Here is a 23,978-nt window from a genome sequence, read left to right on the forward strand (position 1 = left end):
GAGATGGAACCATCCGAAGGAGAAAGTGAGCGGAATGGAATACAACTTTTACTCCCCCCTCTATTCCATTCACTTTCTTTTTCAGGTTTTCCCCCTCCACTCTCCCCTTACTTCCCCCACCCCACTTAAAAATTGTAATAATTGAATGCAATACACACCATTCGTACCTTGAAGATGATGCAGTAACGTTGAAATTTAGACCGTAATAAATTTTATAACTGTGGAAAATTGCAAGTATTTATTTCAATATGAGAACAAACTTCAGTCGTGCGACTCTCTCTCTCTGCTGTGCAACGCAAGTTAATTTAACTAACATTTTTACGGGAAGTCACTCTAAATTCTACTACCTTCAGTTGTATAGCTTTCCCTGTTGAAATACGCACGAAACCTAACAAACTTTAATCTATTCACCGGTAAGTCAATCTTACTTGTACAACGCCGCTAATCTGCTGGCGGAAATTATGCACGCCCAATGGAGTATGTCAACAGTTAACGGCTCAAATCCCGTTTCAAGCCAGTCAACGATATTTTAAGCAGCCTAGCCTCACCCTTATTTTTTATTTGGATAAGTTATTTAATTATGTTTTCATATACTGAGTTAGGATAGAATAAATGCATTCATTTTACCAAATAAGCGCAAGATACGTTTAGTTTTTGTATTCATGCCAAATATGGGCGAAAACTATTTTATTGTTTAGTTTGCTTGTTTAGAAAAATATTTAGTAGTATTCTTAAAGACTGCATAATTTGTATCATGGTAAATTGTACTAATTTTTAAATAAATATTTTTTTTATTCTATTGGCTTATTTCTAACCCCAAGATATCTTAAAATCAAATGATATCGTTAATAATTACTGATACTTTTGGAAGTCATGGCTAATAGGCTTCGTAAAGCACGACTTTTCACTTGTACAACGCTCTTACTCGTACGAAGTTTTTATTTTGGACCTGGGCTTCCTGAAACTGAGTTTCCACTGACTTAGGGGAGTCTCATAGCATGTCGATCTTTCCTAGAGGCCTAGCGGAGTTCTACGAAGGAGTGGGGTCTAACCGAGCGCTTAACTGGTGTTTGGGATCATCTGCAGCGAATTTCCCTCCAAGAAACAAGTTCTCCTCGAGCAGGAAATTGAATCGCTTTCTTCGCTTCGATCGATGGATGTAATCTCGCCCCCTCCAGTGACTTTCCCTTTTCCATCCGAAATCGAATTATTCCGCCGATCGACAAAAGTGATTACGACGTCAACCTTCGACGCATCTCCTACAAACACCTCCGACCTTCCAAAGGGCCGAGCATTCTGAAGGTCCATTCACGCCATTGTAATCTGTTGAGTAATCAAAGTATAGGGAATTGTAAAAGTATATCGCTAAAAAGAAACTGTTTTTGCCTTTCCAGATATGCATCGATACTTCGAATCTTACGAATAGACTAATATGATATAAGTTGATTTCGATTTTCGATATTTCGATTTTAGACGTTATCATTTCTGGAAGTAGATAAAAATAGTGATTGCGAATTTAAGAAATTCCTTCTTGTTAGTAAATTTAAGTTGAACTTCTTAATAAAATCTGAAGATTCAAGAGATATGAGGTGGAATTTTTCCTTGTCGAAATAAATTCTTGCAATGTTACCACTATTATAAAATTTATTACGACCTAGGTTTCAATATCACTAAATCTATTACCGCACTGCAATATTACCACCTTGAAGATGATGTAGTAACATTGAAGCCTAGGTGGTAATAATTTTTATAATCGTGGAAATTTTAAAGTGATTATTTCAATAAACTTATAAAATTTCGTGAGCAGTGGCGAAGCGTCCGATCATCTCTGGATTTACTCATGACTGGATCAAAATAATTATACGGCCAGAAAACGATCCAAAGTAAGGGTACGCTGGCAATTGTTCCTTTTTTACCGTAGAAACGATGTAAAAAGATCGAATACAACCCATGGAATCGCTTTTTTTATAGAATCTCTTTAGTAGCTCTGCCCACCCGAGCCAATCCACTGCACCATAGACGGATACGGCGTTTGAAACATACCAGAATTTGTCAAAATCGATGCCGGAAGTAATCGATAAGCCCACCTCTAAATCGATTTATTAGTCAGTTGTTACTCCGTTGTTGTAACGGCTGGCCATTCTGGTAGTACATACTAACAAACAAGATATGAACTCGACGGGTGGGACTAGCACAACCTAGAGATAACTACTACATCTACAACATTCGTCTTCCACAATAAGTTGCAAACATTAATTTACATTAATAAAATGGCTTTTGTGTTTTTTTGAAACGCATATTTTTTTGTAAAATGACGAAAATGTTTAAAACATTATCTATTCCTACAGTTTACCCCGAAAGAAAAAGTAAAATTGATAGAAACACTTCTTAATTTATTTGAAAATTTTCTATGGTCCAAAATACATGAGTTATACATATTAAACATTATATATGGGCATTAAAAAATACGCTGGAGCGAACGAATGCTGCGTTGCCACGTCTTGCGCGCGAAACTTTGCTTCCTGGTAACCGGCACTGGCCCGGCGCGGCCCCGTTTGGCAACATGGCATTAATAGAAGTTATTAACACTCAGAAATATTAATATTTTTATAGATTATGGATCATAGAAAAATAAATAAGTAGACCAAAACGGCTTATTATACGGTGCGTGGGCAAGAAAGGCGCGAGGGGCTACTTTTGTAAACTAATTTAAATTATGATGGATTTAGATAATTATTGTAGGAGGGGGACGCGGGGTTCATTAATTTCCGCTGCGCCTTGGTGGTATGCAATGCATGAATGATACGTGAGAAAGCGTTTCAGGTCTGATATGCGTAATAGAAATTTTAATTTTTTCCAGAAATTACGTTGGGTCCTCTCTTTCCTCTGATTCACCACAATGGGCGACACAATATTTCGTGGTCGACTAGAGAATCCTCTATCGCAATTTTAGTAGTTACTGTCTGTAAAAAAAAGTAGAGCTCAAAACACGATAAATATCAAAGGATATTGAATATTATGCTGACATTTAACGTGCATGATCTACGTACATGCATGATCTACATTCTACGGCACACAACAGTACCAATACATTTTCAATTAACCCATTGGTTTCGAAGTTAGCAGAGACTTGCGTTATTTACAACGAAATCCATCATTTTTCGTGGTATAAACAATTTTTTTTCTGCAAATTTTCAATAGATCTGGCTTTCATACATAAAAATTCCAAGTTACTGGAACGAAAACCACGGGAGTGCAAACCGCTCAAAGTTGGGCAACTTGATTTTACGCGCAAAAAAACGGGTACTTTTTTTAGAAAAAATTAAGAACAGGAAATACTATGGGACGGAAATTTTGTTAAATTAAATGCTCGAACGTAGAAATAAATTCTCCTTCGTATGCTTTTTGTTGCATTGAAATTGATTTCCTAGTTTAGGCGATAGAGCTCCTCAAACTCGGGTGTCTTGCTTTTATTACAGACTGTAGAACTCTGTTTTACGGCGGCAGTGATTCGGAAGTATTCTTAGTAAATTTTTACGAAATTGCCATTTATGACTTCGCTTGGCTGCGGTATCTCGTTCCAGGGGCGCAGCTAGAAATTAAGGCTGGGGGGGGGGGGGATTAGGTGCGACTAATACCAAGGTGTGTGGGATTATGGTCTACCCACCAGGATAAGTGGTAGTTGCGAGATAAATAAATTGCGGAATTTTAAGATAAATGGTTCAAATGGTGAGTTTTACGGCTTTCTGAGGGATATTATTATTAATCCTTACACTGTTACATTGGTAATATCAATCCAATTAAGTAAAATGAAATAACTTAAAAATTTCTCTGAGCTCTGGGGGGGGGGAGGTTTATCCCCCAAAACCCCCCCTCGCTGCGCCACTGTCTCGTTCCGCTTTTCTTATTGAATCAATCTCGTCTATTTTCCCGGTCTACGGATCGTCTAACCCACGCTAACAGTCAGGCTCGTGCAGCCACAGGCCACTATAGCGAGGCATTTACTTTGGGGGTTCTTGGGAGGCAAGCGGGTTGCCTTTACAGATTTTTTCTTCAATTCGCACGCATCGTGAAATCATCATCGTCACTGGTCAACAATCCTAAGATTGGTTTTTACGCAGCTCTCCACTTAACTTCACTCCTATCAGCTAATCTTTTCAAACCTACGCATTTCTTCTCTTTCACATCTTTCTTTACCTGTCCCATGGGCGTATCCAGCGAGGGGCAGAGGGGGCAGCTGCCCCCCCTCCAGAAGCAAAAATCTCAAAAATCTTTAATAAAAATCAGCACTGAATTGGAGCGAAAGTATTCAACAATTTTTTTTACGAACTCTCGAAACTTTTTTACAACTCACGAAAAATAATACGTATTATTATAGAATATTTAACCAAAATAAAACTATTATTTCCATATATGATCCTGGGAACGCCCTTGACCTGTCCCATGTATTCCATTGCATATATTCCTTTTCCGTTCTTGCCATCCACTTGTACGTCGACGATAGTCTTCATCAGGCCATCATGTCTCACGATAGGGCTAAATAGAATATTCCGTCTTCTTCTCAAGGTTTTCATGAGGTTTCTCTCCTCTCCTGGCTCTTCTTAGGACTTCCTCATTACTAACTCGGTCGATCATGTGATCCTCATCATTCTTTAGTAGCACTTTATTTTTAATGCTTCCAATCGTGACTTCAATGCACCTATCAACGTCCAAGCCTCGCTCCCATAGGGAAGCACACCCGAAATGTTCTGATAAGTTTTTCCTTACTTATATGCAGTGCTGTAGTTGCGGAAAAAATTTAGGCGGTACTCACCAAAAATTGCCAATAGCTGAACATGTAGGTACTATACATTCGGCCGCGATTGAAATGTCAAACTCAAACTCTTATATTAGTTCCAAATTGAGCCACGAGATAACTCTGAACAAGTAAATAATCATTTCCGATTTTTCTTTCTGAAATCCATTGGACGATTTACAGTAGGGCTATTTTTACAAATGTTAAAGGTAGTTTAACTGGTACGCTTATAACGAGTTTGGATTCAAAACTCAACGAAAGTTTGCCAGAAACAACATGCTACTCAAGCCACTTCTCAGCTCCAATCATATACCCCAGCATCTAAGGCTACGAATATTCAAAGCGATCCTGCTCCCAGGAATTACAAATGCATCACCGATTTGGTCTGGGCTTGCTCTAAAAGGCCCTCTACGGAAACTAGACAATGCCATCAGGGGAGCGTTGAGGATGATCACCAAATTCCCAAAGCGGGCAGGAAACGACGCATTATATTTAACAACGGGAGAATCACCATTAGAAGAGAAGCTGAAGATTCTAGCGAAGACATTCTACGAAAGAACAACACCGTTCTAAGTCAACGACATTGCTGCTCTCGGAGTAGCGAACATAAATTCTTGGGATCGCTACTGCCGTCCGATATCTTCCACGGGAGATCCGGAGCGCCAGCACCACCACTGAATTAATTCCCAGTCCTGGAACAGGATAATTAACCAAGAATCAACATCATAGTGCCTGTAAAGGCGGAATGACGTTAAAATAAAAGCAACACTCTGTCCTGCAGAAACTTTATTTCTTGCTTCTCCCATCGCAAGTTCTCTTGCTCCTTAAATAACAGAATTCATCCACCTATTCTAGTTCTTATTCCCCTACGTTAATATTCGTCCTTACATAGCCTCTTCTCATTTCAATTAGTCATCGAAGTATATACGAGAAAAAAAATATAAATATCGAGATTGCAAAATTTTGAAATTTAAATTCATCTTGGCCAATTGGCAAACGCTATGAAAACATAACGATATAGAAAAATGGAGAGCCAGAGAATAGGTGGTCCTGGGCTAGTGGTCTCCTCTGCAGTGGATGCATCGCGGATATTGACCACAATGTAAAAGAATTTTGGGGGGGAGGCGTAGAAGCCCACCGAGCGTGGCAGCGAACCTGACAATAGGTGCCACCCCTCATCTTCAAATGTAAGATTCACTGGGCCCTTTTCGGATTCTCATCTCTTCTTAGGGCCCTTCTCGCGACGAATGACGGCGGTGGGGGTCCTGACTGAAGAGGTCCTCCTCTATTGAGGCCTCGATCCAGCCGAAGAACGTCTTAGTCCCGAAGCGCGCAGAAAAGAATTGCAGCGGCGCACGTGTCGACTCTTTTGTTTCGTCCCTGCTTGTTTGGTTATTAGATCGATAAGTTCCGGAACGAATGGGAAATTATCTATTCTCTGGAAATTCCATCGTGAACTAACGACGGAAGAAGAAAGAAAGAAATTATTAGCAGAATAGCCTGTGGGAAAAGAGCTTTCCTTCAAAAGATATATCTATTTCTAGCGGGTAGCTTAAGCATTGAAGTAAGGAAATAACTTATCGTAACTTGCATTTCGAGTAAGCGTATCTATGAAAGTTAAACATGGGCAATGACAGCAGCCAGTGGCGTAGCGAGGGGGACAGGGGATCCGGTCCCCCTCGAAATTTAAAAACACAGTTATTTCTCGTCATACAAGAAAACAAAATATTGAAAAATCAAGAATTTACAAAAGATTTATTTGAAAAATGAAGTTTTTTCGAATAAGATAAGCGTTAAAATTAGTTTAAAACCCTTTACTTAGTACCCTGTTTTTAAGAAATGTTCCCCCCTGATTTTAAACCCCCCACCCACCAAACAACATTCCTGGCTACCCCAAGGATGGCATCGGAGAAATCAAGCTTTTGAAATGTGGCGCAACAGAAGAATGATTAGGATCAAATGGATCGACCAACTTAGTCACGAGGAAGTCCTAAGACGAGTAGGAGAAAAGATAAGCCTATTGAAAACCTTGATAGTAATACGGAACAACCTAATCATCTATATATTTGAGACATGATGGCCTGATGAAGACAATCATAGAGGGACAAGTAGATGGCAGGAACAAAAAAGGAAAATTTCAAATAAAATACATAGAAAAGGTAAAGTTAAAAGAAGAAATAGATGTGTAAATATTAGCTGACTGAATAATTGAGTGGAGAGCTGTGTCAAAGCAATCGTAGGATTGCTGACCAGTGATTGTGACGGTCCGGAAAAATTACTTTTTAACCATTTTTTGTCTCCCATATAGTCCAAGTTTTATCACCTTTTTTAAAACTACATTTAGAGATTTCTGCATGTATTTTTCCATTTTTTCCAATACAATTAATTGCTAAAATTTCAAAAATTTGGTGGAGATGCAATAGCATTTGCCCACAGGTTAATGCAGGGAGAGAGAGAAAAGGAGGGGGTTATGATTAGAGGGTGGATGGGGGGGGGTTTGAGGAGAGGGAGCAGATGATGGGGAGGAGGGAAGGAAATTGGAAAACCCGCTGCAATTAAATTTTTTCATAATTGGAAGTTGCCCACGTACAGGGTAGAAAAAATTTGTCACAAAATTTTAACCCTGGATAGCTGGTGCCAGTAGTAACCAAAATTACTACTGATGTTTAGGTCGAAAACACAATCTTTAAACTACAGAAAGTTAGACCAATGCGCTACAATTGGCTGCGAGTTTGCCACATACTCTAGAAAACTCATGACTTTGAATGCCTTGCCTGCCGGAGATCACCATGTATCCAAAGCATCCAGCAACAGGGAAAACTTGTGGCCAATCGGTGCGATTGGCTCAAGGTTTCTATAGTTTTAAAATGAGGTGTTGTCAACGCAAAAATCATCAGTAATTTTGGTTTTCATAAGCACCAGCTATCCAGGGTTCAAATTTCATGACACAATTCTTCTCCCCCATGTTTTTGCTAAAGTAAATTTCAAGTATATCCAAAAAATTTTATTTTCTTTAAAAATTTATTTTTATTCAATGTAAATTAATTCATCTAATTAATGATTAGTGTCCTAGCATCCCTAGCCACATGCATAGAAGCAGCTTGCAAGGTAGCATGTCGAATGTAGATGAAACATGAATCCAACAGAAAATTACAAAATCTCTAATCAAGTTTTTTAAATGCAAGTTTCTTATTTAAATGAAGACATTCATGAGGATTACATATATAGAAAATCTCTCAAAAACAATGAAAGGCTGGCATGACTAAAATTGGGGTTCTCGGTATGGCCTGAGGTCCTGGGGTTCTAGTTACTAATCCAGATAGAGCAATTGGACACTAAAGGCAGTGGCGCAGCGACGGAGGGGGTTTAGGGGGATAATCCCCCCCCTTGAGCTCAGAGAATTTTTAAGTTTAATCCATTTTACGTAATTAGATTAATATTACTTATAGAATAATGTAAGGATTATAAAAATATCCCTCAGAAGGCCGTAAAACTCCTCATTTTGAACCATTAATCTTAAAATCTTTCTGGAGGAGGGCCCCCGCAACTCCCGCTCACCCTGGTGGGTGTGCAATACCCGCACACCCTTAAATACTAGTTGCACATAAAAACCCCCCTAGCCTTAATTATTACCTGTGCCCCAGACTAAAGGAACAAATTTTTTGCAGATAATGAGTGAGCCTGACCTACTTAGGGCTCAGGTCTTTCATCAGAGGGTAATGCATGATTAGATCGTGTCCAGATAATGTTGTACTTACATTTATTCAATTTCATTTAGTAAATTTATATTTGTAAAGTGATGTTTATGTAATTATATCCGTTGTTGTTTATTATTTGATTGTTGTTTTGATTTGAAAATCTGCTTTGGTAGCTTTGAAGCTGTACCTCACATAACTACCGTTGAAATCACATTTTAAATTTCTGTCAATTTTGCATTTATGATCCATATTTTTAATATGTATTGCTTTGGATGTTTAGAGATGTTATGGACCCTTATGATGCCGTTTTGTATGAGTAGTAAGAACGAAATTGTAGATACAGATAAAGATGGTATCTTTAGCAGGATTAAACTAAGTAAATAAATAAGCACATCAGCTAGTTTTAAAATAATTTTATTTTAAATTAGAAAGGCAAAGTGTTGATGATAAAATCAGTGAGTAAACAGCTTATTAAGTTGCACTTGATTCATAAAAAAATTACAAAATTCCATTCTCTTTCTTTACAGGCTTTCAAAATACTGGCAGAAGTCATCAGGGAGGAAGTTAAACATCAGAAAACCTTTAAAAACAGCAAAACTAATGGAATTGCTGCATAAGCTATTGAAATCATGCATGCAAACCTTAAAAAAGAAAATTACAGTTAACAATGAGAATGCTAAAATCAAAGAGTGAGTAAGTTGTTCTCAAAGACTCATTTCACAATACTTAAGTCCACTCCTTTTTTCCTATCTTGGAGGTGAGCCTGTAAACAAAGAGAAAGATATCAATAGGTTGTACACATATAAACCAGACCTCAAAATTAAACTCTAACAGAAATACATTCTTTCATGGTGCAGTAACCCTTGCTGTGTTAAATATCCTTCAAATGACATTAAAATATGTTAATAGACTTAATTACTTTAATTGCTTGGGGCAACAGCATAAAAAGGATGCAATGTGGTACTCTTCATGTTGGGCTGTGGTCAGATTATCACTATGAGAATGAATGTTGTTCTAGGAACAAGTGGAGTGCTGATGGATGACTGAACTTGTTGGAAACAAGGATGCATTTTTTTTACGAAGGTGCAGCACTGAAAAACATACAATTTATTTAGCACTTTGAAGAGAAGCATTCCAGGTATGTACTCAGATGGATATCCTGTCAATGCCTTTCCATGATTTTTTTTGGGAAAAGAAAGCTTTCGTAAATACTCTGCTGGTGCCCTAGAAGGCAATTCCATAGAACAGGTGGGAATGAATTGCTGATGGTGAAGTTTCTGCGGAGATGGTCACATCTACTTTCCGTAACAAATTTTGTTACATAACATGGATAGGCCAGTCAACATCCACGCTAAGGTGAAAGCCAAGAAAGGTTCACAGCAATATTGCCACCAAAGTCGTACGTGAAAAAAAATGTCGGTGTCATGGCATTTTAGTGCACTTTGGAAAATTTTTCTGAGATACCATAGTTTACGTAGTGGCAACAAGTGTGACTCTTTTTGTGCAGTAGATGGTTAGCAGTGCTGAAAGTTAGTATAACAAAAATAATAGGCTTTGATTTAATGTGGGTAAACCTTTCTCGGGATTCCCACCGGGTTAATGTTTTTATAATGGCTAACGTTTCAATTAATGTGTCAACGTTTGATTAAAGGTGTTAATTGATTAATAATATGCTACATGAATCAGCATTTGATTAAAAAATATAAAAACCAATGCATATTTAGAAGCAAATACTTAACCCTAAGGCTGTGGGAACATTTTTAAACGTTTTGTATTTTTGGGATGGTCAAGGAGAGTTAAGCTGCAATCCCTACAGTGTGGAAAAGTGCACTTGGGCTCAACCCAGTCACCAATAAAAATTTTGGGAAACAGAAGAAGGCAGTCGAGCAATGGTCAAACGTTTAAAAACATATTTCCACAGTCAGCAAAAAAAAACGTATACAAAAGTTCCCACAGTCTAAGGGTTAAGGCAGATGGTTTGCATATTTTAAAAATATGAAGCATCATGCATCAATCCTCCAGCACCTGTTGATAAATTAGTGATCCACACGAGATCTTCATAATTAAAAGAGGATAAGCGTGCGGTGTCAAAAAACCATAGCCAGCAAAAATTGAACTGTTGTGGGAAGGTTCAGAATGTTTGGCTTAAAATAGCCCAAATTAACACATGATAGATGCCTACATGTGCTGTAGTTATATTCGGTCACCACCAGAGGCAATGGGCTCAGCACACTCTAGTCAACACAGGGAAAATTGCATGGGACGATGCTAATGCATAGACTGTGGTGAAACTTCACACAAGTATCAACTATTGTTTAACCTCGACTTGAGATTTCATTGAAATTCCAAACCTTTGTGGGTTTTTGGCACCCCAACACATTGTTGCATCAACCCCAACACTGAATCTTTTTATCTGAAAATGCCACATAAAAAGTAATACACTCATAAACATTTCCTAACTCTTGCATCTAAAGGGACATCACTCTAAAGGGAAAAACACAACCAACAAGCAGCCAATGGAGATTAAAGTTTTTAAGCCAGTAATTAAATAAGCACCAGTAAATAGATTCTATATTATGTATTAAAAGATAGTCAGCACCTTACATAGGATTATGAGTGAAAACATTAAAATATTATAAAACAAACAGCCACTCTTTTAGATTAATACAAATTATACTTAACAATGATACTGTGGCAGAGGTAATTACAGCATTGAATTTCCATCCACAATTTGCAGGAATCTATCTTAGATTCAGTTATTATTGGTTTTTTAAATTTATTCCCAAGAAATTGATTATAATAATATGACTTTATTCCATTTACATTCAAATATATTACATTGGAAAACACTTGAATAATTATGGAATATATAGGTACCCCTTATTGAATAGTTATGGAACTACCATCTTACACTTTTTGCTCAGGTCTGGTGCAAACATACATGAAAAGTAAATTTATTTCTTTGCATTCAGTTATTTGTTATCTCACCGATTGCATTCATTATTATAATATGATATTTCAAATATTTACACAAGGATAACTATCTTTCTTATATAAACGCATAATCGCTATTTATTGAAATATATACACATGTTTGAAATAAACTCACACGAGCATTATAAATAATATAAAGGAACTTCTTCTAGCCCTATGATGGGCACACAATAAAACTTAGAGATTGATAGAAAAACGAAAAATAAAATAAAAGTGGGGAACTTACGGGGAAAGGTTGTTTCCACAAATTTTCGATGGGACGCAGCCCATCTTTCTCAAGTGAGACGAGGTGTCTTTCCCTCCTCTTCTCACTTGAGAAAGATGGGCTGCATCCCATCGAAAATTTGTAGAAACGACCTTTCCCCATAAGTTCCCCACTTTTATTGCATTATCGATAAATACCTATTGTGTACTTTCATAGGTTATTCCGAGAAGTTACTCAGTTATTTTTTACAATTTTCACCTCTGAAAATTGCTTTCTCTCATTGCAGAGTTTCAAAAACCAATCATCTATTTTGTTCTTGGATTTGCAAAAGTACAGAACATGATATTTCTTCATTTTATGATATGGAATTTGGAGGAGGCGACCAAAGGCTGAGATAATTTGCACCATTAGGGAAGAAGAGATGTCAGAAACTCGGAATCAGTATTAGCCTGCTCTTAACGAAAGACACACCAAGGGGACCACATTTTCACATCCCATTCAACAGACTGAGTGATGAGCATGAGGTCCCCTCCACAAAACACTCAAATTGGGATCGGCCAGTCTTGAAAAAATCCTCACAACTACCAGGATTTAAACACACGCTCAAACAACAATACTCAAGCCAGCAAAAGTTGTCCCAATACAGGTAGAAGGGCTCAAAGAGGGCTCTAGCCAAATTTGCCTGGTCAGAAATGTAAACACACCAGGGGCCGTATTCTGTATTTCGTCGGTGCCGCACCGGTCGGTTTCCCTTTCAAGCCCACCGACTGGACATCAAACCGTACCGACAACGGATTCCGCACCGACGACGACACTTTCAGCGATTCTGTAAGGTCGTCGGTTTCAAACCAGTCGGTACGGTTCCCCTTCCTTCCCAAACAGGGAAAATCCGAATATATCCGAAGTTTCACGTGTCTCCACCAATGAAAGAAGGGTAAAAACAAGTGAAGACTCATTGGCACGGTTTGTTGTCGTCATTCTCAATCTTTTTATTTGCGGAAATTACGACTTATTGCTAGATTAAGATAAACGATATTGGATAAGTTGTTAACAATGCTTATATAATGTGTGGTAGTAATGCTGTACCTACAGAATCGAAGGAAACAATATTACAACATCACAATAAAGTTTGTATGTGATGGAGATTGTTGTTGCTGGAATGAATTATTGAAACTATCCTTGAGATCGTAGTTTCTTTTTTTAAATATTGGTTCCGTATAATGCTATTTATTCATGATTTGGTAATATAGTTGTCATTAAGTAAGTTCCGTATAAATGTTATCAACGGAAGGTTATGCCATTGGCACCGTAGCAGACGAAAATAGCATACCATGGAACGTGAACGTAGGATTCAAATGCAAATGTAATATTAGAGGAACAAGTTAGGAAATTGTTATAAAAATATGGAGCTGGGTGCAATTAAAAGAAGTGTAATGACGAGGAAGTAAATAAATTGTGATTGGGTGAAATACATATGTATAAGTTGCGCATTCCAAGTGAGAGAAAATGATAATATTGCGGTAAACCTCATACTTATTAACAAATATCTTCTTTTATCGTCAAGGGAATCAATGGCTGACGATGAAATGAAATATAGTTGCCCGTTACAAATGAAAGAAACTGATACCGTTGTGGCAAACTTCATACTTAAATAAAAAGATCTTATTTCTATGCCGAGAGAAACGCCAAATTGATGATTGAGTGAAATAACAGTCGCCTATTCAGAGTGATATAAAGTGATAACATTGCGGCAAAACTCATATTTAATCAAAAATATCTTTTTTATGTCAAAGGAGCAAGTAAATGATGATAGAGAGAAATAAAGCCTATTACAAGCGAGTGAAAGTGCGGTAACATAAATGAGAGAAAGTCATTATATGTTAGCAAACCTCATTTTTATTAACCATTATCTTATATTTCTGTCAAGGTAATTAACATAGATGATGACACAGTGAATTATAGAGGCGTATTCGAAGGGGCAGAAAAAGATAACATTGGAGAAAACCTCATTATTTACTCGGTTATGAGGTAAAAACAAAATAAAACGTACAATGCGCACCGGGGAATTCATGAAACCCACTAGTCGGTGGCCGTACCGACACCTCTTTGCTGTCGGTACGGCTACCAACGATCTCCCGTCCTCTCGTCGGTGCCGCACCGACCGGGTTCGTACAGAATCGCACGACTTCTTACCGGGAGTCGGTGTGACGTCGCACCCGACGAATCGGTGCCGCACCGATCGGTTTGGAGTTTCAGAATACGGCCCCAGGTCAGAGATGAACATAAGGCTGAGCAAAGATAGGGCACAATACACCCTTTAACGTGGTAACGAAAGAAAGGATATTTCCTGTTATTCCTCATGATTCACATACATGTAATATTGTGTAGGAAAGTGAAGATGTGGGTTATGAACAAGAGACAGCGATACAGTCACCAGGGTTCTCCACCCCCTGCCATCTTCTGCCATGGAATAACTTTGGACGGCTTGACTGTAGCCACTACACCAACCTGATCCCTTTCATTATTATTCTTCAATATTTGTTTACAGTTAGGAATGGAAGCCATTATATTTACCTTAATAATCACAGCAAATTCTGGGCGATTCAAAAGTTTGTATGCAGCCTGCAAAAGTTGAAGGATAATGGGGTGGAGGGGTTCTCCTCCGAAAGCAAAAAGATCCAGTCCCAACTCAAGGCTGGCACCAAAATCACATTCATCGTTGGCTATATTGGCGGCCGTTACTATCGGCTGCAGCTTGGAGAATGCTGCCTTTCTCTTATCCTCTGTTTCACTATCCATGATTGATGTTAGGATTTTCTTGATTTGAGCTGAAAAAGGAAAGCATGAGGAAATATTTTATCTGCTTCATAAAAATATATAAGAGCAGAAAACAAATATGTACATGTATTGACTGCATGAGGAATGAAAAGAGAAAATTTCAGACTGCGCAAAAAGAAAAAACATGAAGTGAGAATCTCATGACATGCTTTTTGAGCGTTTGGGGGTCGAAATTGAGTGGGATTTGAGGCCTACTTTTTTCTTACTCCAATCCTGATAAGTAGAGATTTGCATTGCCACACTGTTTATGAATAATTCAGCAGTCATAATTTATCCATATCCCATGATTGTTATACATACTACACCCCTCCATCTCTCTCCTTTCATCGCTAGTTCCTTCACTTCCCTCACCAAATGTCTTCCTTCATCTGCGACAAGTCCCCATCTCAAGGTCTTCCTTGGGAACCTCTCTTTCAATTTTTCCCTCCATTACATTCACCACATAATTGCTATATCTTATTCCATGACCTATCCACCTGTGGCTCCTTCCTAGGTGTATTGTGCTCCAAAGTTTCCTCCCTTCTCCAATTCTTTGCTACACACCCTCTTTCCTCACCTTATCTGTCCATTCCATCTTCATCCAACACTAGGTCTCGAAAGCTTATGGTCTCTTCTGGTCAGCTATTCCACATATCCAAGTCTCTAATCTGTTTAGTACCACAACCGACACTAATCTATTCACACACTGTTTTGCGTCCCAAATATATTGGTCTATGAGCAGAGTACAGACCTTTAAGCTATTATTGCCATCCTTACCAGGGCTATATGATGCACTACGTCTGCTGTGCTCCATCGATTCCAGGTAATGATACTTCCGAGGTAATTCAATGATTCCACTGTCTCATATGTCTCTCCTATTAGGTGGGTATTATTCACTGCTTCCTCTCTCCTGCATACCATAATCTTGGTTTCCTTCTCATCAATTTTCTCATGATATTCCTGGAATGCTTCTTCAATCAAATTCAGTAACTTCTCTACATCATTTTAGATTAGATTTTGCCAAGTTACAGCCTTTTAGAGCAAATACACAGTCAAAGATGCATAAAACATGAATTTTGCTCTGTTAGCTGTGTTCATGCAAGAGGTGCGACCAGCCTACCGTCTATCCCCTGGTGCCATCATTGGTAAACCTGAACCTCTCTTTAGAGGCATCAGAAGAAATTACAACCTAGTACTCAGTGAATAAGGGTTTGATGCATGATACTAGTTGACAAAAAAACTTAGGGAATGATTCTTTGATAACAAACGACCACATTAAATTTGAGACACAGGGAAAAGCCTTAACTTCCTTAGCATGGTCCTTGCAATCCTTTCGCTACCTTGTATCTCCATTGACTTGAGAAGGACCATATTTAGCACTTTTCAATTAACTCATGCAACTGAACACCAGCATATTTAATAAAATGAAATGTGCTAATTACAGGGTGATAATGAGGGTTGAATTCAAGGCAAAAGAATAGTTAAAAATTGATTCCATAACCGTGTAATCGGTCTCAAGTCATTGACTGTCGTTGATAAACTTGTGAGCCATTCCTTCCCTAAACCCTTTTGCTTCAGGACACTCTCCGGAAAGCTACTCCTCACATGCAACAGAAAAGTGAACAATAAGATCTATTACTTCCTAAAAAAGAGATACTTATCCAAATAAGTGCGGTGAAAAAGTATGACTCACTAATGGCCTGGGGATAGGACGATCGGTCCAGGAAGAAATGAGGGTATGGAAAAGGGAAAGTTCGTCAACAGTGCGCTACAGGGAGAACAAAAAGGGACGTTCACAGCAGCCTGTGCAATCTTACCAGGTACGTTCACAGCAGCAAAAGGGCTAATGAATGATTCTGCCTGGATGAGAATGATCCAGAACAATAAAGACATCACAGGGTGTGTAGCTAAGTCTGAGCTAATACTTAGTCTAGTCTAGTATTTCTCCTTAAGCTTGCATATCCCCACGGTTAAGTCACTCAATAGGTGATACACATTTTCACATTGTTTTGTTTTGATCCACTAAAAGCCGACACAACACAACCACACACCAACTATGTATTTCTCTTCCCCAGCGGATTCTTTATCACACACACAGTCAGTCCTCAAGTGGTGACGCTGGTTCCTAAAACAAGCATCACTGCAGAAAATCAGGTACATTCTAGTGAGTCTGAGCTAATGCAATTACTTCATGTAGACTAGCCCTAGACTTTCCTGTATATGTAAAGAGCCATAAAAGTCAGTCACCCCTATTAAGTGAGAAAGTTACCCCAGTAAGAACAAATTACCTTCTTTCTAGTTTTTAAGCTTAAATTTCCAGGCACAACTTCACCACTTTTCCAATACCCCTTGATCTTGCCAATTTGCCACACATGGTTCATTGTGGTTTACAATCTCGTGTGCAATTCCTTCACTCTATGACCAGTTCTCCCTTAACAAGTTAGTGAACCACTACTCTAATTTATGTCACCAATTCATGAAAAGTTTGTGACAACTATTGTGATTTCTTAAATCCTAAACTTAACACCTCTTGGTCCGGCACCCTTTAAACTAGACTAGCCATTGGGCCCGGTCATATTATATGCCGTAGGCCTCAATATATGTTCAAACTATTATAACGTCGATAAAAAAGACGTCAATAAGAAAAACTTTCACAAAAACAAACAGTAAAGCTACCTGAAGACGCACAAACCAGAACTAGGTCGAAATAGTTCCAAATAAATCTGTAGAGGTCAGCAGGAGACTGCACTGCATGAAAACGTAAAAACGCGTGATCGGCACATAAGCGCTGGCGGCGGAAACACGTAAAAACACGTGTGCGGACCATAATGTGTTAAAAAGAGAATGGACAAATATGGAATTTTTTTCATCTAAACTTATCTTACCACCGCAAAAATAATTTCAGTGACTTGTGATATAGGGTCTGAGCATATGAATGGTACACCATTAATAACAACGACTTACCATCAGGCTCAAGCAGTTCCCTGTATCCAACTTGAGACTTCTTGTCGCAAGGAACCACAATCCCAGCATTGTGAAATGTGGTGGACACAACTTTCTTTGACCGTGCTTTCATCTCTGCTGTTTTGGCTTCCAGGGAAATCCCTTCCTTCTCGGCCCATTTCTTCAAAGCATTCTGATACTTTGGCACTTTGATCTTGGTAAAGGGATCTCCAGACTTCAAAATGCCATTCAAGTAAGCACTGCAAAGATAATGCCAGCATTACATGAAATCAAAAATAATAAGGGCTGGGTTGTTTAGTTCTCTAGTCCACAGTTCCACCACTCCATCAGCTAAGGACCATGTAATCACATTTGTAAAATCAAAAATTTGCAATGTACGTAAAACTTTCCTCTAGTTCTGCAATTCAAAACTAACTAAACATCATGCAGACACCTGTTGATAATGTGTTTTGGGTTTGCCCTGCATACTAATGTCAATAATATTAAGTACACCCAAAAAAAATCATCCACAGCTATAATGACCTGCAAATGCTTCAATGAAGAAGTCATACAGGTAATTATTCCCCTCTCTTCAGGTTAATTAATTCCAAACATGCACAATATACAATATATAATTACGTATAATTTCCCTCAACTACTGCAATATCCACTACTGCATATAGCATTAAGAAAATAAAGATCGTGGTATCCCAGTGGGTATCCACATCTGATTGGAGGGTCCTGTGTTAAAATCCTGGGTGAAGGCTTCAAATACCCCTAAACAATAATCCTGAAAGTTCAAGGTGGCCCAGGAAAAGGAGCTGCCACCCACCTACCCTGAATGAAGGTCTTCACTTGCCTGTGGTTTAGTCTGGGGTGAGTTCTACCCTCACCTATCCAAATCAACCTTCATATTCAACAGTGATGTGTTCAAGAGTTAATGATAAAAATCAAGAAAGAGTTTGAACCCATATGCATGCATTTCTATTTAAGAACATCAATAGAGCAGGGCCTCCATTTGTGTTGGACAGTTTCATGGATATTGTGTACCTTCTGATTTATCATTTGATTTGAGTTTGCCAAAAATCTAGTATTTCTCTTACATGAAACACAATTATTCCTCTTGGGCTATGACACTCCCTTCGCATACAAAATATGCTGACCACTTGCATTCAGTTTACCGCTGTGAGGCATCAAAGCAAAAAAAAGAGCTGCCACCTGTTGGCAAAATGAATGGTCTTATCATTCCTGTGTTGTTCAGAGAATGAATGAAACGTGCTGTCACTTGTTAGCTAACTGGATGGCCTCATCTTTTACTATTTACTTTTATTGGGTTTTCACGATCGCATTGGTTCATAGTAATATTTAAATTGTATAAAACCTTCATCTCAATGGAATCAGCTGATTATGGATTCAGAGAATATTGTTATGGTAGGATCCTAGATTAGATTTCGGTAGATCAAGGATGATCTGAACTGTCCTCTACATTGATTCACAATAACTACAAAGTGGAGTCGTTGCAGTCCAACATTATGTAGCACCAGTGGCGCAGCGAGGGGAGGGTTTTGGGGGATAACCCCCCACCCCCCGAGCTCACAGAAATTTTAAAGTTAAATCTATGATACATAATTGATCCATTTTGATTATGCAATTAACTCCTTGCCTCTTAATCGTGTGTCATCCATGAAAGATCTTGAAATTATTGTGGACCAAAAACTTCTGTTCTCTGAACACATTCATGCGATCAAATCTAAAGCCATGTCACTCTTAGGACTACTCTACCGGTTCACGGATATCTCCAATACTAAGGCACTACAATCCTACTTCTCAACCATTGTTCTTCCGGTGATCAACTATTGCTCCCCAATTTGGTCAATGTCTGCTCCCACTAATCTTGCCACCCTTAACAGTGTTACAACTTTTTTTGCAAAAATTGTAAAATTTAGAAACCCAAATCTCCGCGAGTCACCTACTAGTGCAGTTTTATCCTCTTTATCCCTTCCTAGTCTCTCCTTTCTCCGACTTCAATCAGACATCAAATTCATTTATCATACCCTAAACTCCCACTTCGACAGCCCTGACATTGTTTCCTTCCTCAACATTAGAGTACCTTCCCACCACACCCAATCTACCTCTTTACTCCACATTCCTACACCCAGGCTATCTGTAATTAAGCGCTCACTTTTCCATAGACTTTCCTTTTTAATAAATTCTCTCCCCAGTGATATTGATCCGTTTGGTCTGACACTTAAAAATTTTACTCATCAGGCATTAACATATTTATCGCAATATGACCAAATAGCCGGATAAATCTTTGTTGTTTTCTTTTTATTGTATTTAAATTTGTAATAAATAATTATTAAATCATTTTATATTTGTTGCTATAAGTGCACTTTAAATTGGCAGTCTTGCTGTATGTGTACCCTTTATTAAAATAAATAAATAAAATAAAATAAATATTGCTCATATAATAGCGCGAGGATTAATAAAATATCCCTCAGAAGGCCGTAAAACTCACAATTTTGAACCATTTATCTTAAAATTTTTCTGGGGAGGGCCCCCGCAATTGAAAATAAAATTGAAATTTCAAATACAGAACATAGTTAGCTTCTTAGGCTACGGAAAACACATCAACTCTTCCCGTATTCCCAAAGATCTTCATACATTCAATAGTACTATAAAAAAACATGATATCTGCCCATTTCCCCAAAAGACACTAAGAGACGTTAAGCCTAACAATGGCAGACACTGCCTTTCCCACATTGGAAGTGTATGTGAGTCCTCGCCTTGGTGATGGAATAGTGTTGAGAGTGCAATCTAGAGGAAATCTCTGGATCTTAAAAGCTATCCAACCTTGGAAACATGACCAACTAGCTTTTTCTACTTTTGGAAAAATACGGTCTAAAATTAAGGCAAAAATATTTGGCTACTAAATAATATTTTAATAGTAAAGCGTATAAATTGTCTCAGGGATGGATTAAAAGTGCATGCATTCTTTAGCAAAAATACTTAAAACAGATGACTGAATTTGGCTGAAAATGAACGATTCAGTTATAATATAGTGAATAGTTCATTTTGAATCATTCGTTCGCAAACTACCGATCTCTACAACATAAGTGTTCACATGCTTTTCTTAAGAATTACATTTAAGAATGAAGTTTCGAGTAGACAAGAAGGAAAAGACATACTTGACAGCTCCGAAAACATTTCCTGCCAAAGGAGATATGGTACAGCTCACAGCAGCAGAGTTGCAGGCTACAAAAACAGGCATTTCCTGGGGATCATCACGGTAATACCCCATGTGATACTGCTTCTTATCGTCCCCTTTTATTATTGTCTGAAAATAAAGACCAGACTTTAAAATTAAGAAACTAAAAAGCAAATCTTTATGTCGCAAAGCAATACACATCCGCAAGGGATCACCTGGAATTCTGGTGGATCAAAGTAATACCTCCAGTGTCTCAGATATGACGAGCTATCCCGGTGCTTCACCTTTTTCAGCTCACCAGAGAGCACATCATAGGGTCCAACGAGCATGAGCCCAATTTCCTTCAAAGCACCTGAAAGTACGAAATGGAAGTGATCATTAAAGTTGAAAATCTGTACGTTGAAATGGAGTCATTCCATCTCACAATCAGTTCATTCTGGGAGGCTATTCTGTATATTGGGATCAAATTTGGATGATCTCACAGATGGAGCCATTTTACATAGCTACCATTTCAAGTTAGATCTAAGATTTCCCCAGCGTTTCTCCATGTGAGTCTTGGCTTTCGGGCATTCCTCCGTGTTGAGTTGTCCATAGATGGCGACAGTTTCTCCAGCAATCCTGCTGACGTTTTCAAGTCAGAAGTGATGCTGACCTCAGGCTTACCGCTTCTGAGCTAAAGACACCAGCAGGATGGCTGGAGAAATTGTCGTCACCTATAGACAACTCAATGCGGAAGAACGCCCGAAAGTGGGGACTCAAATACTGGCATTGTTTGGAAGTTCAAGAAGCAGTCACCTACAAAAAATTGCAATTTTCATTCGGGAATCAGAATAATACTCCAGCATGACACCCACCTACTCAGATGTTGGCAAAACTTTTTATTTGTCATCCATTCATTTCATCAAGACATTGTAAAATTTATACCGCTATCTCTACTCATTTAAATGCTATTTACAACCATTTGAAGTTTGGATGAAACTTCAATTTTTGAAAGATTGTGGTCTCGAAGGGCACTTGCATCTCCAGAGGAAAATAAATAGTCTAAATGCAGGAATATTTCTCGGGTTTCCCACCGGGTGTCGTATCAGGTTGTAGTTCCCAACGTTTCCATGACTAAGTCATACAAATCAACATACACCAAAAGAACCTAAACAGAGACAAAGGTTTCCAGTTAAGTAATACGTGGAAGTCAGTGATCAATCACTATAAATCACCCCAATTCAGAAAGGACCAATCAGGGCCCACTTGAACGGCCCTCATGAGTATAAATACTGGAGAAAAAACTTGGCTCAACATTAACCCCTGATGACAATGACGGACTTAGTCATGGAAACGTTGGGAACTACAACCCGATACGACACCCGGTGGGAAACCCAAGAAATATTCCTGCAGAGCATACGCCGGGAAAAACTCAGATTCTACAATAGTCTAAATCTTATTTTCCATACAAAGTGGAACTTAGCAGGTAAATCATAGATGCACGAGGAATCCAAATATTTATTGAAGCATATCCTCAAGGCCTTATTACACAGTACAATAAGGCATATGAGTAGATGTCTAAATGTATGAGCATGTGAATGAACATGAAAATACACTGTGAAACCACCCAATTTGTGCGAATGCATGTATAGAAAATAGAACCTGTTCTAATTCACTTCATGCATTTGCAAATGTTTCGTTACTGTCCACAAAAATAGTTCATGCATTCACACATTAACTCATACGTCTTTATATATTGTGTAACCAGGCCTTTAGATATAGTGGGAATTTTCAAGATATCCATTTTGGAAAATTTCATGCCAAAAAATGTTTCCACAAAACATCAAATATGGACTAGAGGCTGAATGTCAATCTAAATTATTTTTTTCTTCTGATAATCTTAAAGATGTAACTAACCGTGCCAGAAGACTAAAATTCATGGCTTTTTACATGCTTTGCTAGGCCAATTAGCAGATAACAAACATATATACATTTCTTAAGTACACAATGTAAAATTGAAATAGGTTAAATAATTGAATTCCAGAAAGGATTTTCTAAAAAAAATGGACACAGCAACAAATAGAGACAGAAATCTGCTGTGAAAAAAAATCATCTGGTTTGACATGGCACGAACCAAGGTATTCGGAGTCCATTTTCTGTGTACCCCATAGCATAGCATAGCATAGGTCGAATTACAGTTTAGTTGCCTGTCCTTAAAAATTCCTGTCTGAGAATTGACCTGAGATAATTTCCGGGACAGGGAACTAAACAGTTGTCACTTACAGTAAAGCTAGGACGAGATACACGAAAATGGGCTCCTATAAAAGGTGATATCAAGCTATAAAAGGGTATGAATATGGCTTAAAACTAAAAAAAATAGAGCTTCAAATGGAAAGAATTACAGCTGGCGCTTTTTCGTCACAACCAAAGACTACTGCCGCAAACCCGAGACCAAAGAGTGAAAAATGAACCTATACTTAAGCATTTGGCACGGTGACATTTTTAAAAAATAACCCAAGATGAAAGCACTGAATCTGAAACTAAAAAAGTTTCAACAGGATTCAGGGATTTTGTCGGCAACACAAGGAAGAGGGGATTGTGACAAAAATTACAGAGAAGATACGATATCATAGCTTTGACAAGAAAAAGAAGGTTCCACTGTAGATGCACGTGTCTAATTTTAGAGAATGGAGAAAAATAATGACTGAATTGCCGAATTCACACTCACGAGCTGGGCTGTCGCTGGATAAGTTTTTACAGAAGTCCCAAAACTGATAGAAGTCCTCTGGCATTTCACAGAGAAATTTTTGCTTGATACTTTCTTTCACATCTTCAGGGGACGGTGGTAGGGCGTTCTCAGGATCATCGACAACTGGTTCACTAGCATTAGAATGAGAAGGACTGGAAGTGATTTGCTCTGCTTCTTCATCAGAGGTGTCCAACTTAATTTTCTTCTTTTCAGGGGATTTCTCTGGACTAGGTGCACTGGAAGCAACACAGCTTTCATCTTTGTCCACTACCTTTCTGATTACTCCCCTTCCCTGCAATAGAGAGCCAACATGTTAAGAAAGATGAAAAACAAAGTATTATCTTACGCTAAATGATAGGGTGATTAACCCAAATACATACCTCAGGTGTTTTCTTTGGAGGATGTTTGTATTTTTCGTGATGATTCTTGTTTTTTTGGTAACATTTTGCACCGTATTTACAAGGCATTCGGGGGTCATCTTTGTACGACAATTCCATTTCAGCTGTGCCTTTTCCATTACCCGCCATTTCAATAAATATTCAATTTTCATTTGTCTCTTTTTTCATAGTCCTACTTTTTCCCGTTAGGTG

General features: G+C 38.3%; 2 protein-coding genes across 2 annotated transcripts in view; one reads left to right on the forward strand and one right to left on the reverse strand.

Annotated features, from left to right (window-relative positions):
• LOC124162036 (kynurenine/alpha-aminoadipate aminotransferase, mitochondrial-like) overlaps window positions 1-9,403 on the forward strand; it is a 357,705-nt gene extending 348,302 nt beyond the window's left edge. Inside the window, exon 9 of the mRNA XM_046538366.1 lies at window positions 9,021-9,403. Coding sequence (XP_046394322.1) covers window positions 9,021-9,110 — 90 coding nt within the window. The 3' untranslated portion in view covers window positions 9,111-9,403. The remainder of the gene's footprint in view (window positions 1-9,020) is intronic.
• Window positions 8,892-23,940, reverse strand: LOC124162037 (histone PARylation factor 1). Its single transcript, XM_046538367.1, has 7 exons — window positions 23,769-23,940; window positions 23,368-23,680; window positions 20,876-21,012; window positions 20,641-20,789; window positions 17,474-17,712; window positions 14,267-14,520; window positions 8,892-9,256 (listed from the first exon to the last, which is right to left on the reverse strand). Exons 1-7 carry the CDS (start codon window positions 23,913-23,915, stop codon window positions 9,206-9,208), a joined length of 1,290 nt encoding a protein of 429 aa, XP_046394323.1. The 5' UTR covers window positions 23,916-23,940; the 3' UTR covers window positions 8,892-9,205.
• Between the last annotated feature and the right edge of the window lie 38 nt (window positions 23,941-23,978).

The sequence above is a fragment of the Ischnura elegans genome, chromosome 7 (genome assembly GCF_921293095.1).
Source record: "Ischnura elegans chromosome 7, ioIscEleg1.1, whole genome shotgun sequence".
Classification (NCBI taxonomy): Eukaryota; Metazoa; Arthropoda; class Insecta; order Odonata; family Coenagrionidae; genus Ischnura; species Ischnura elegans.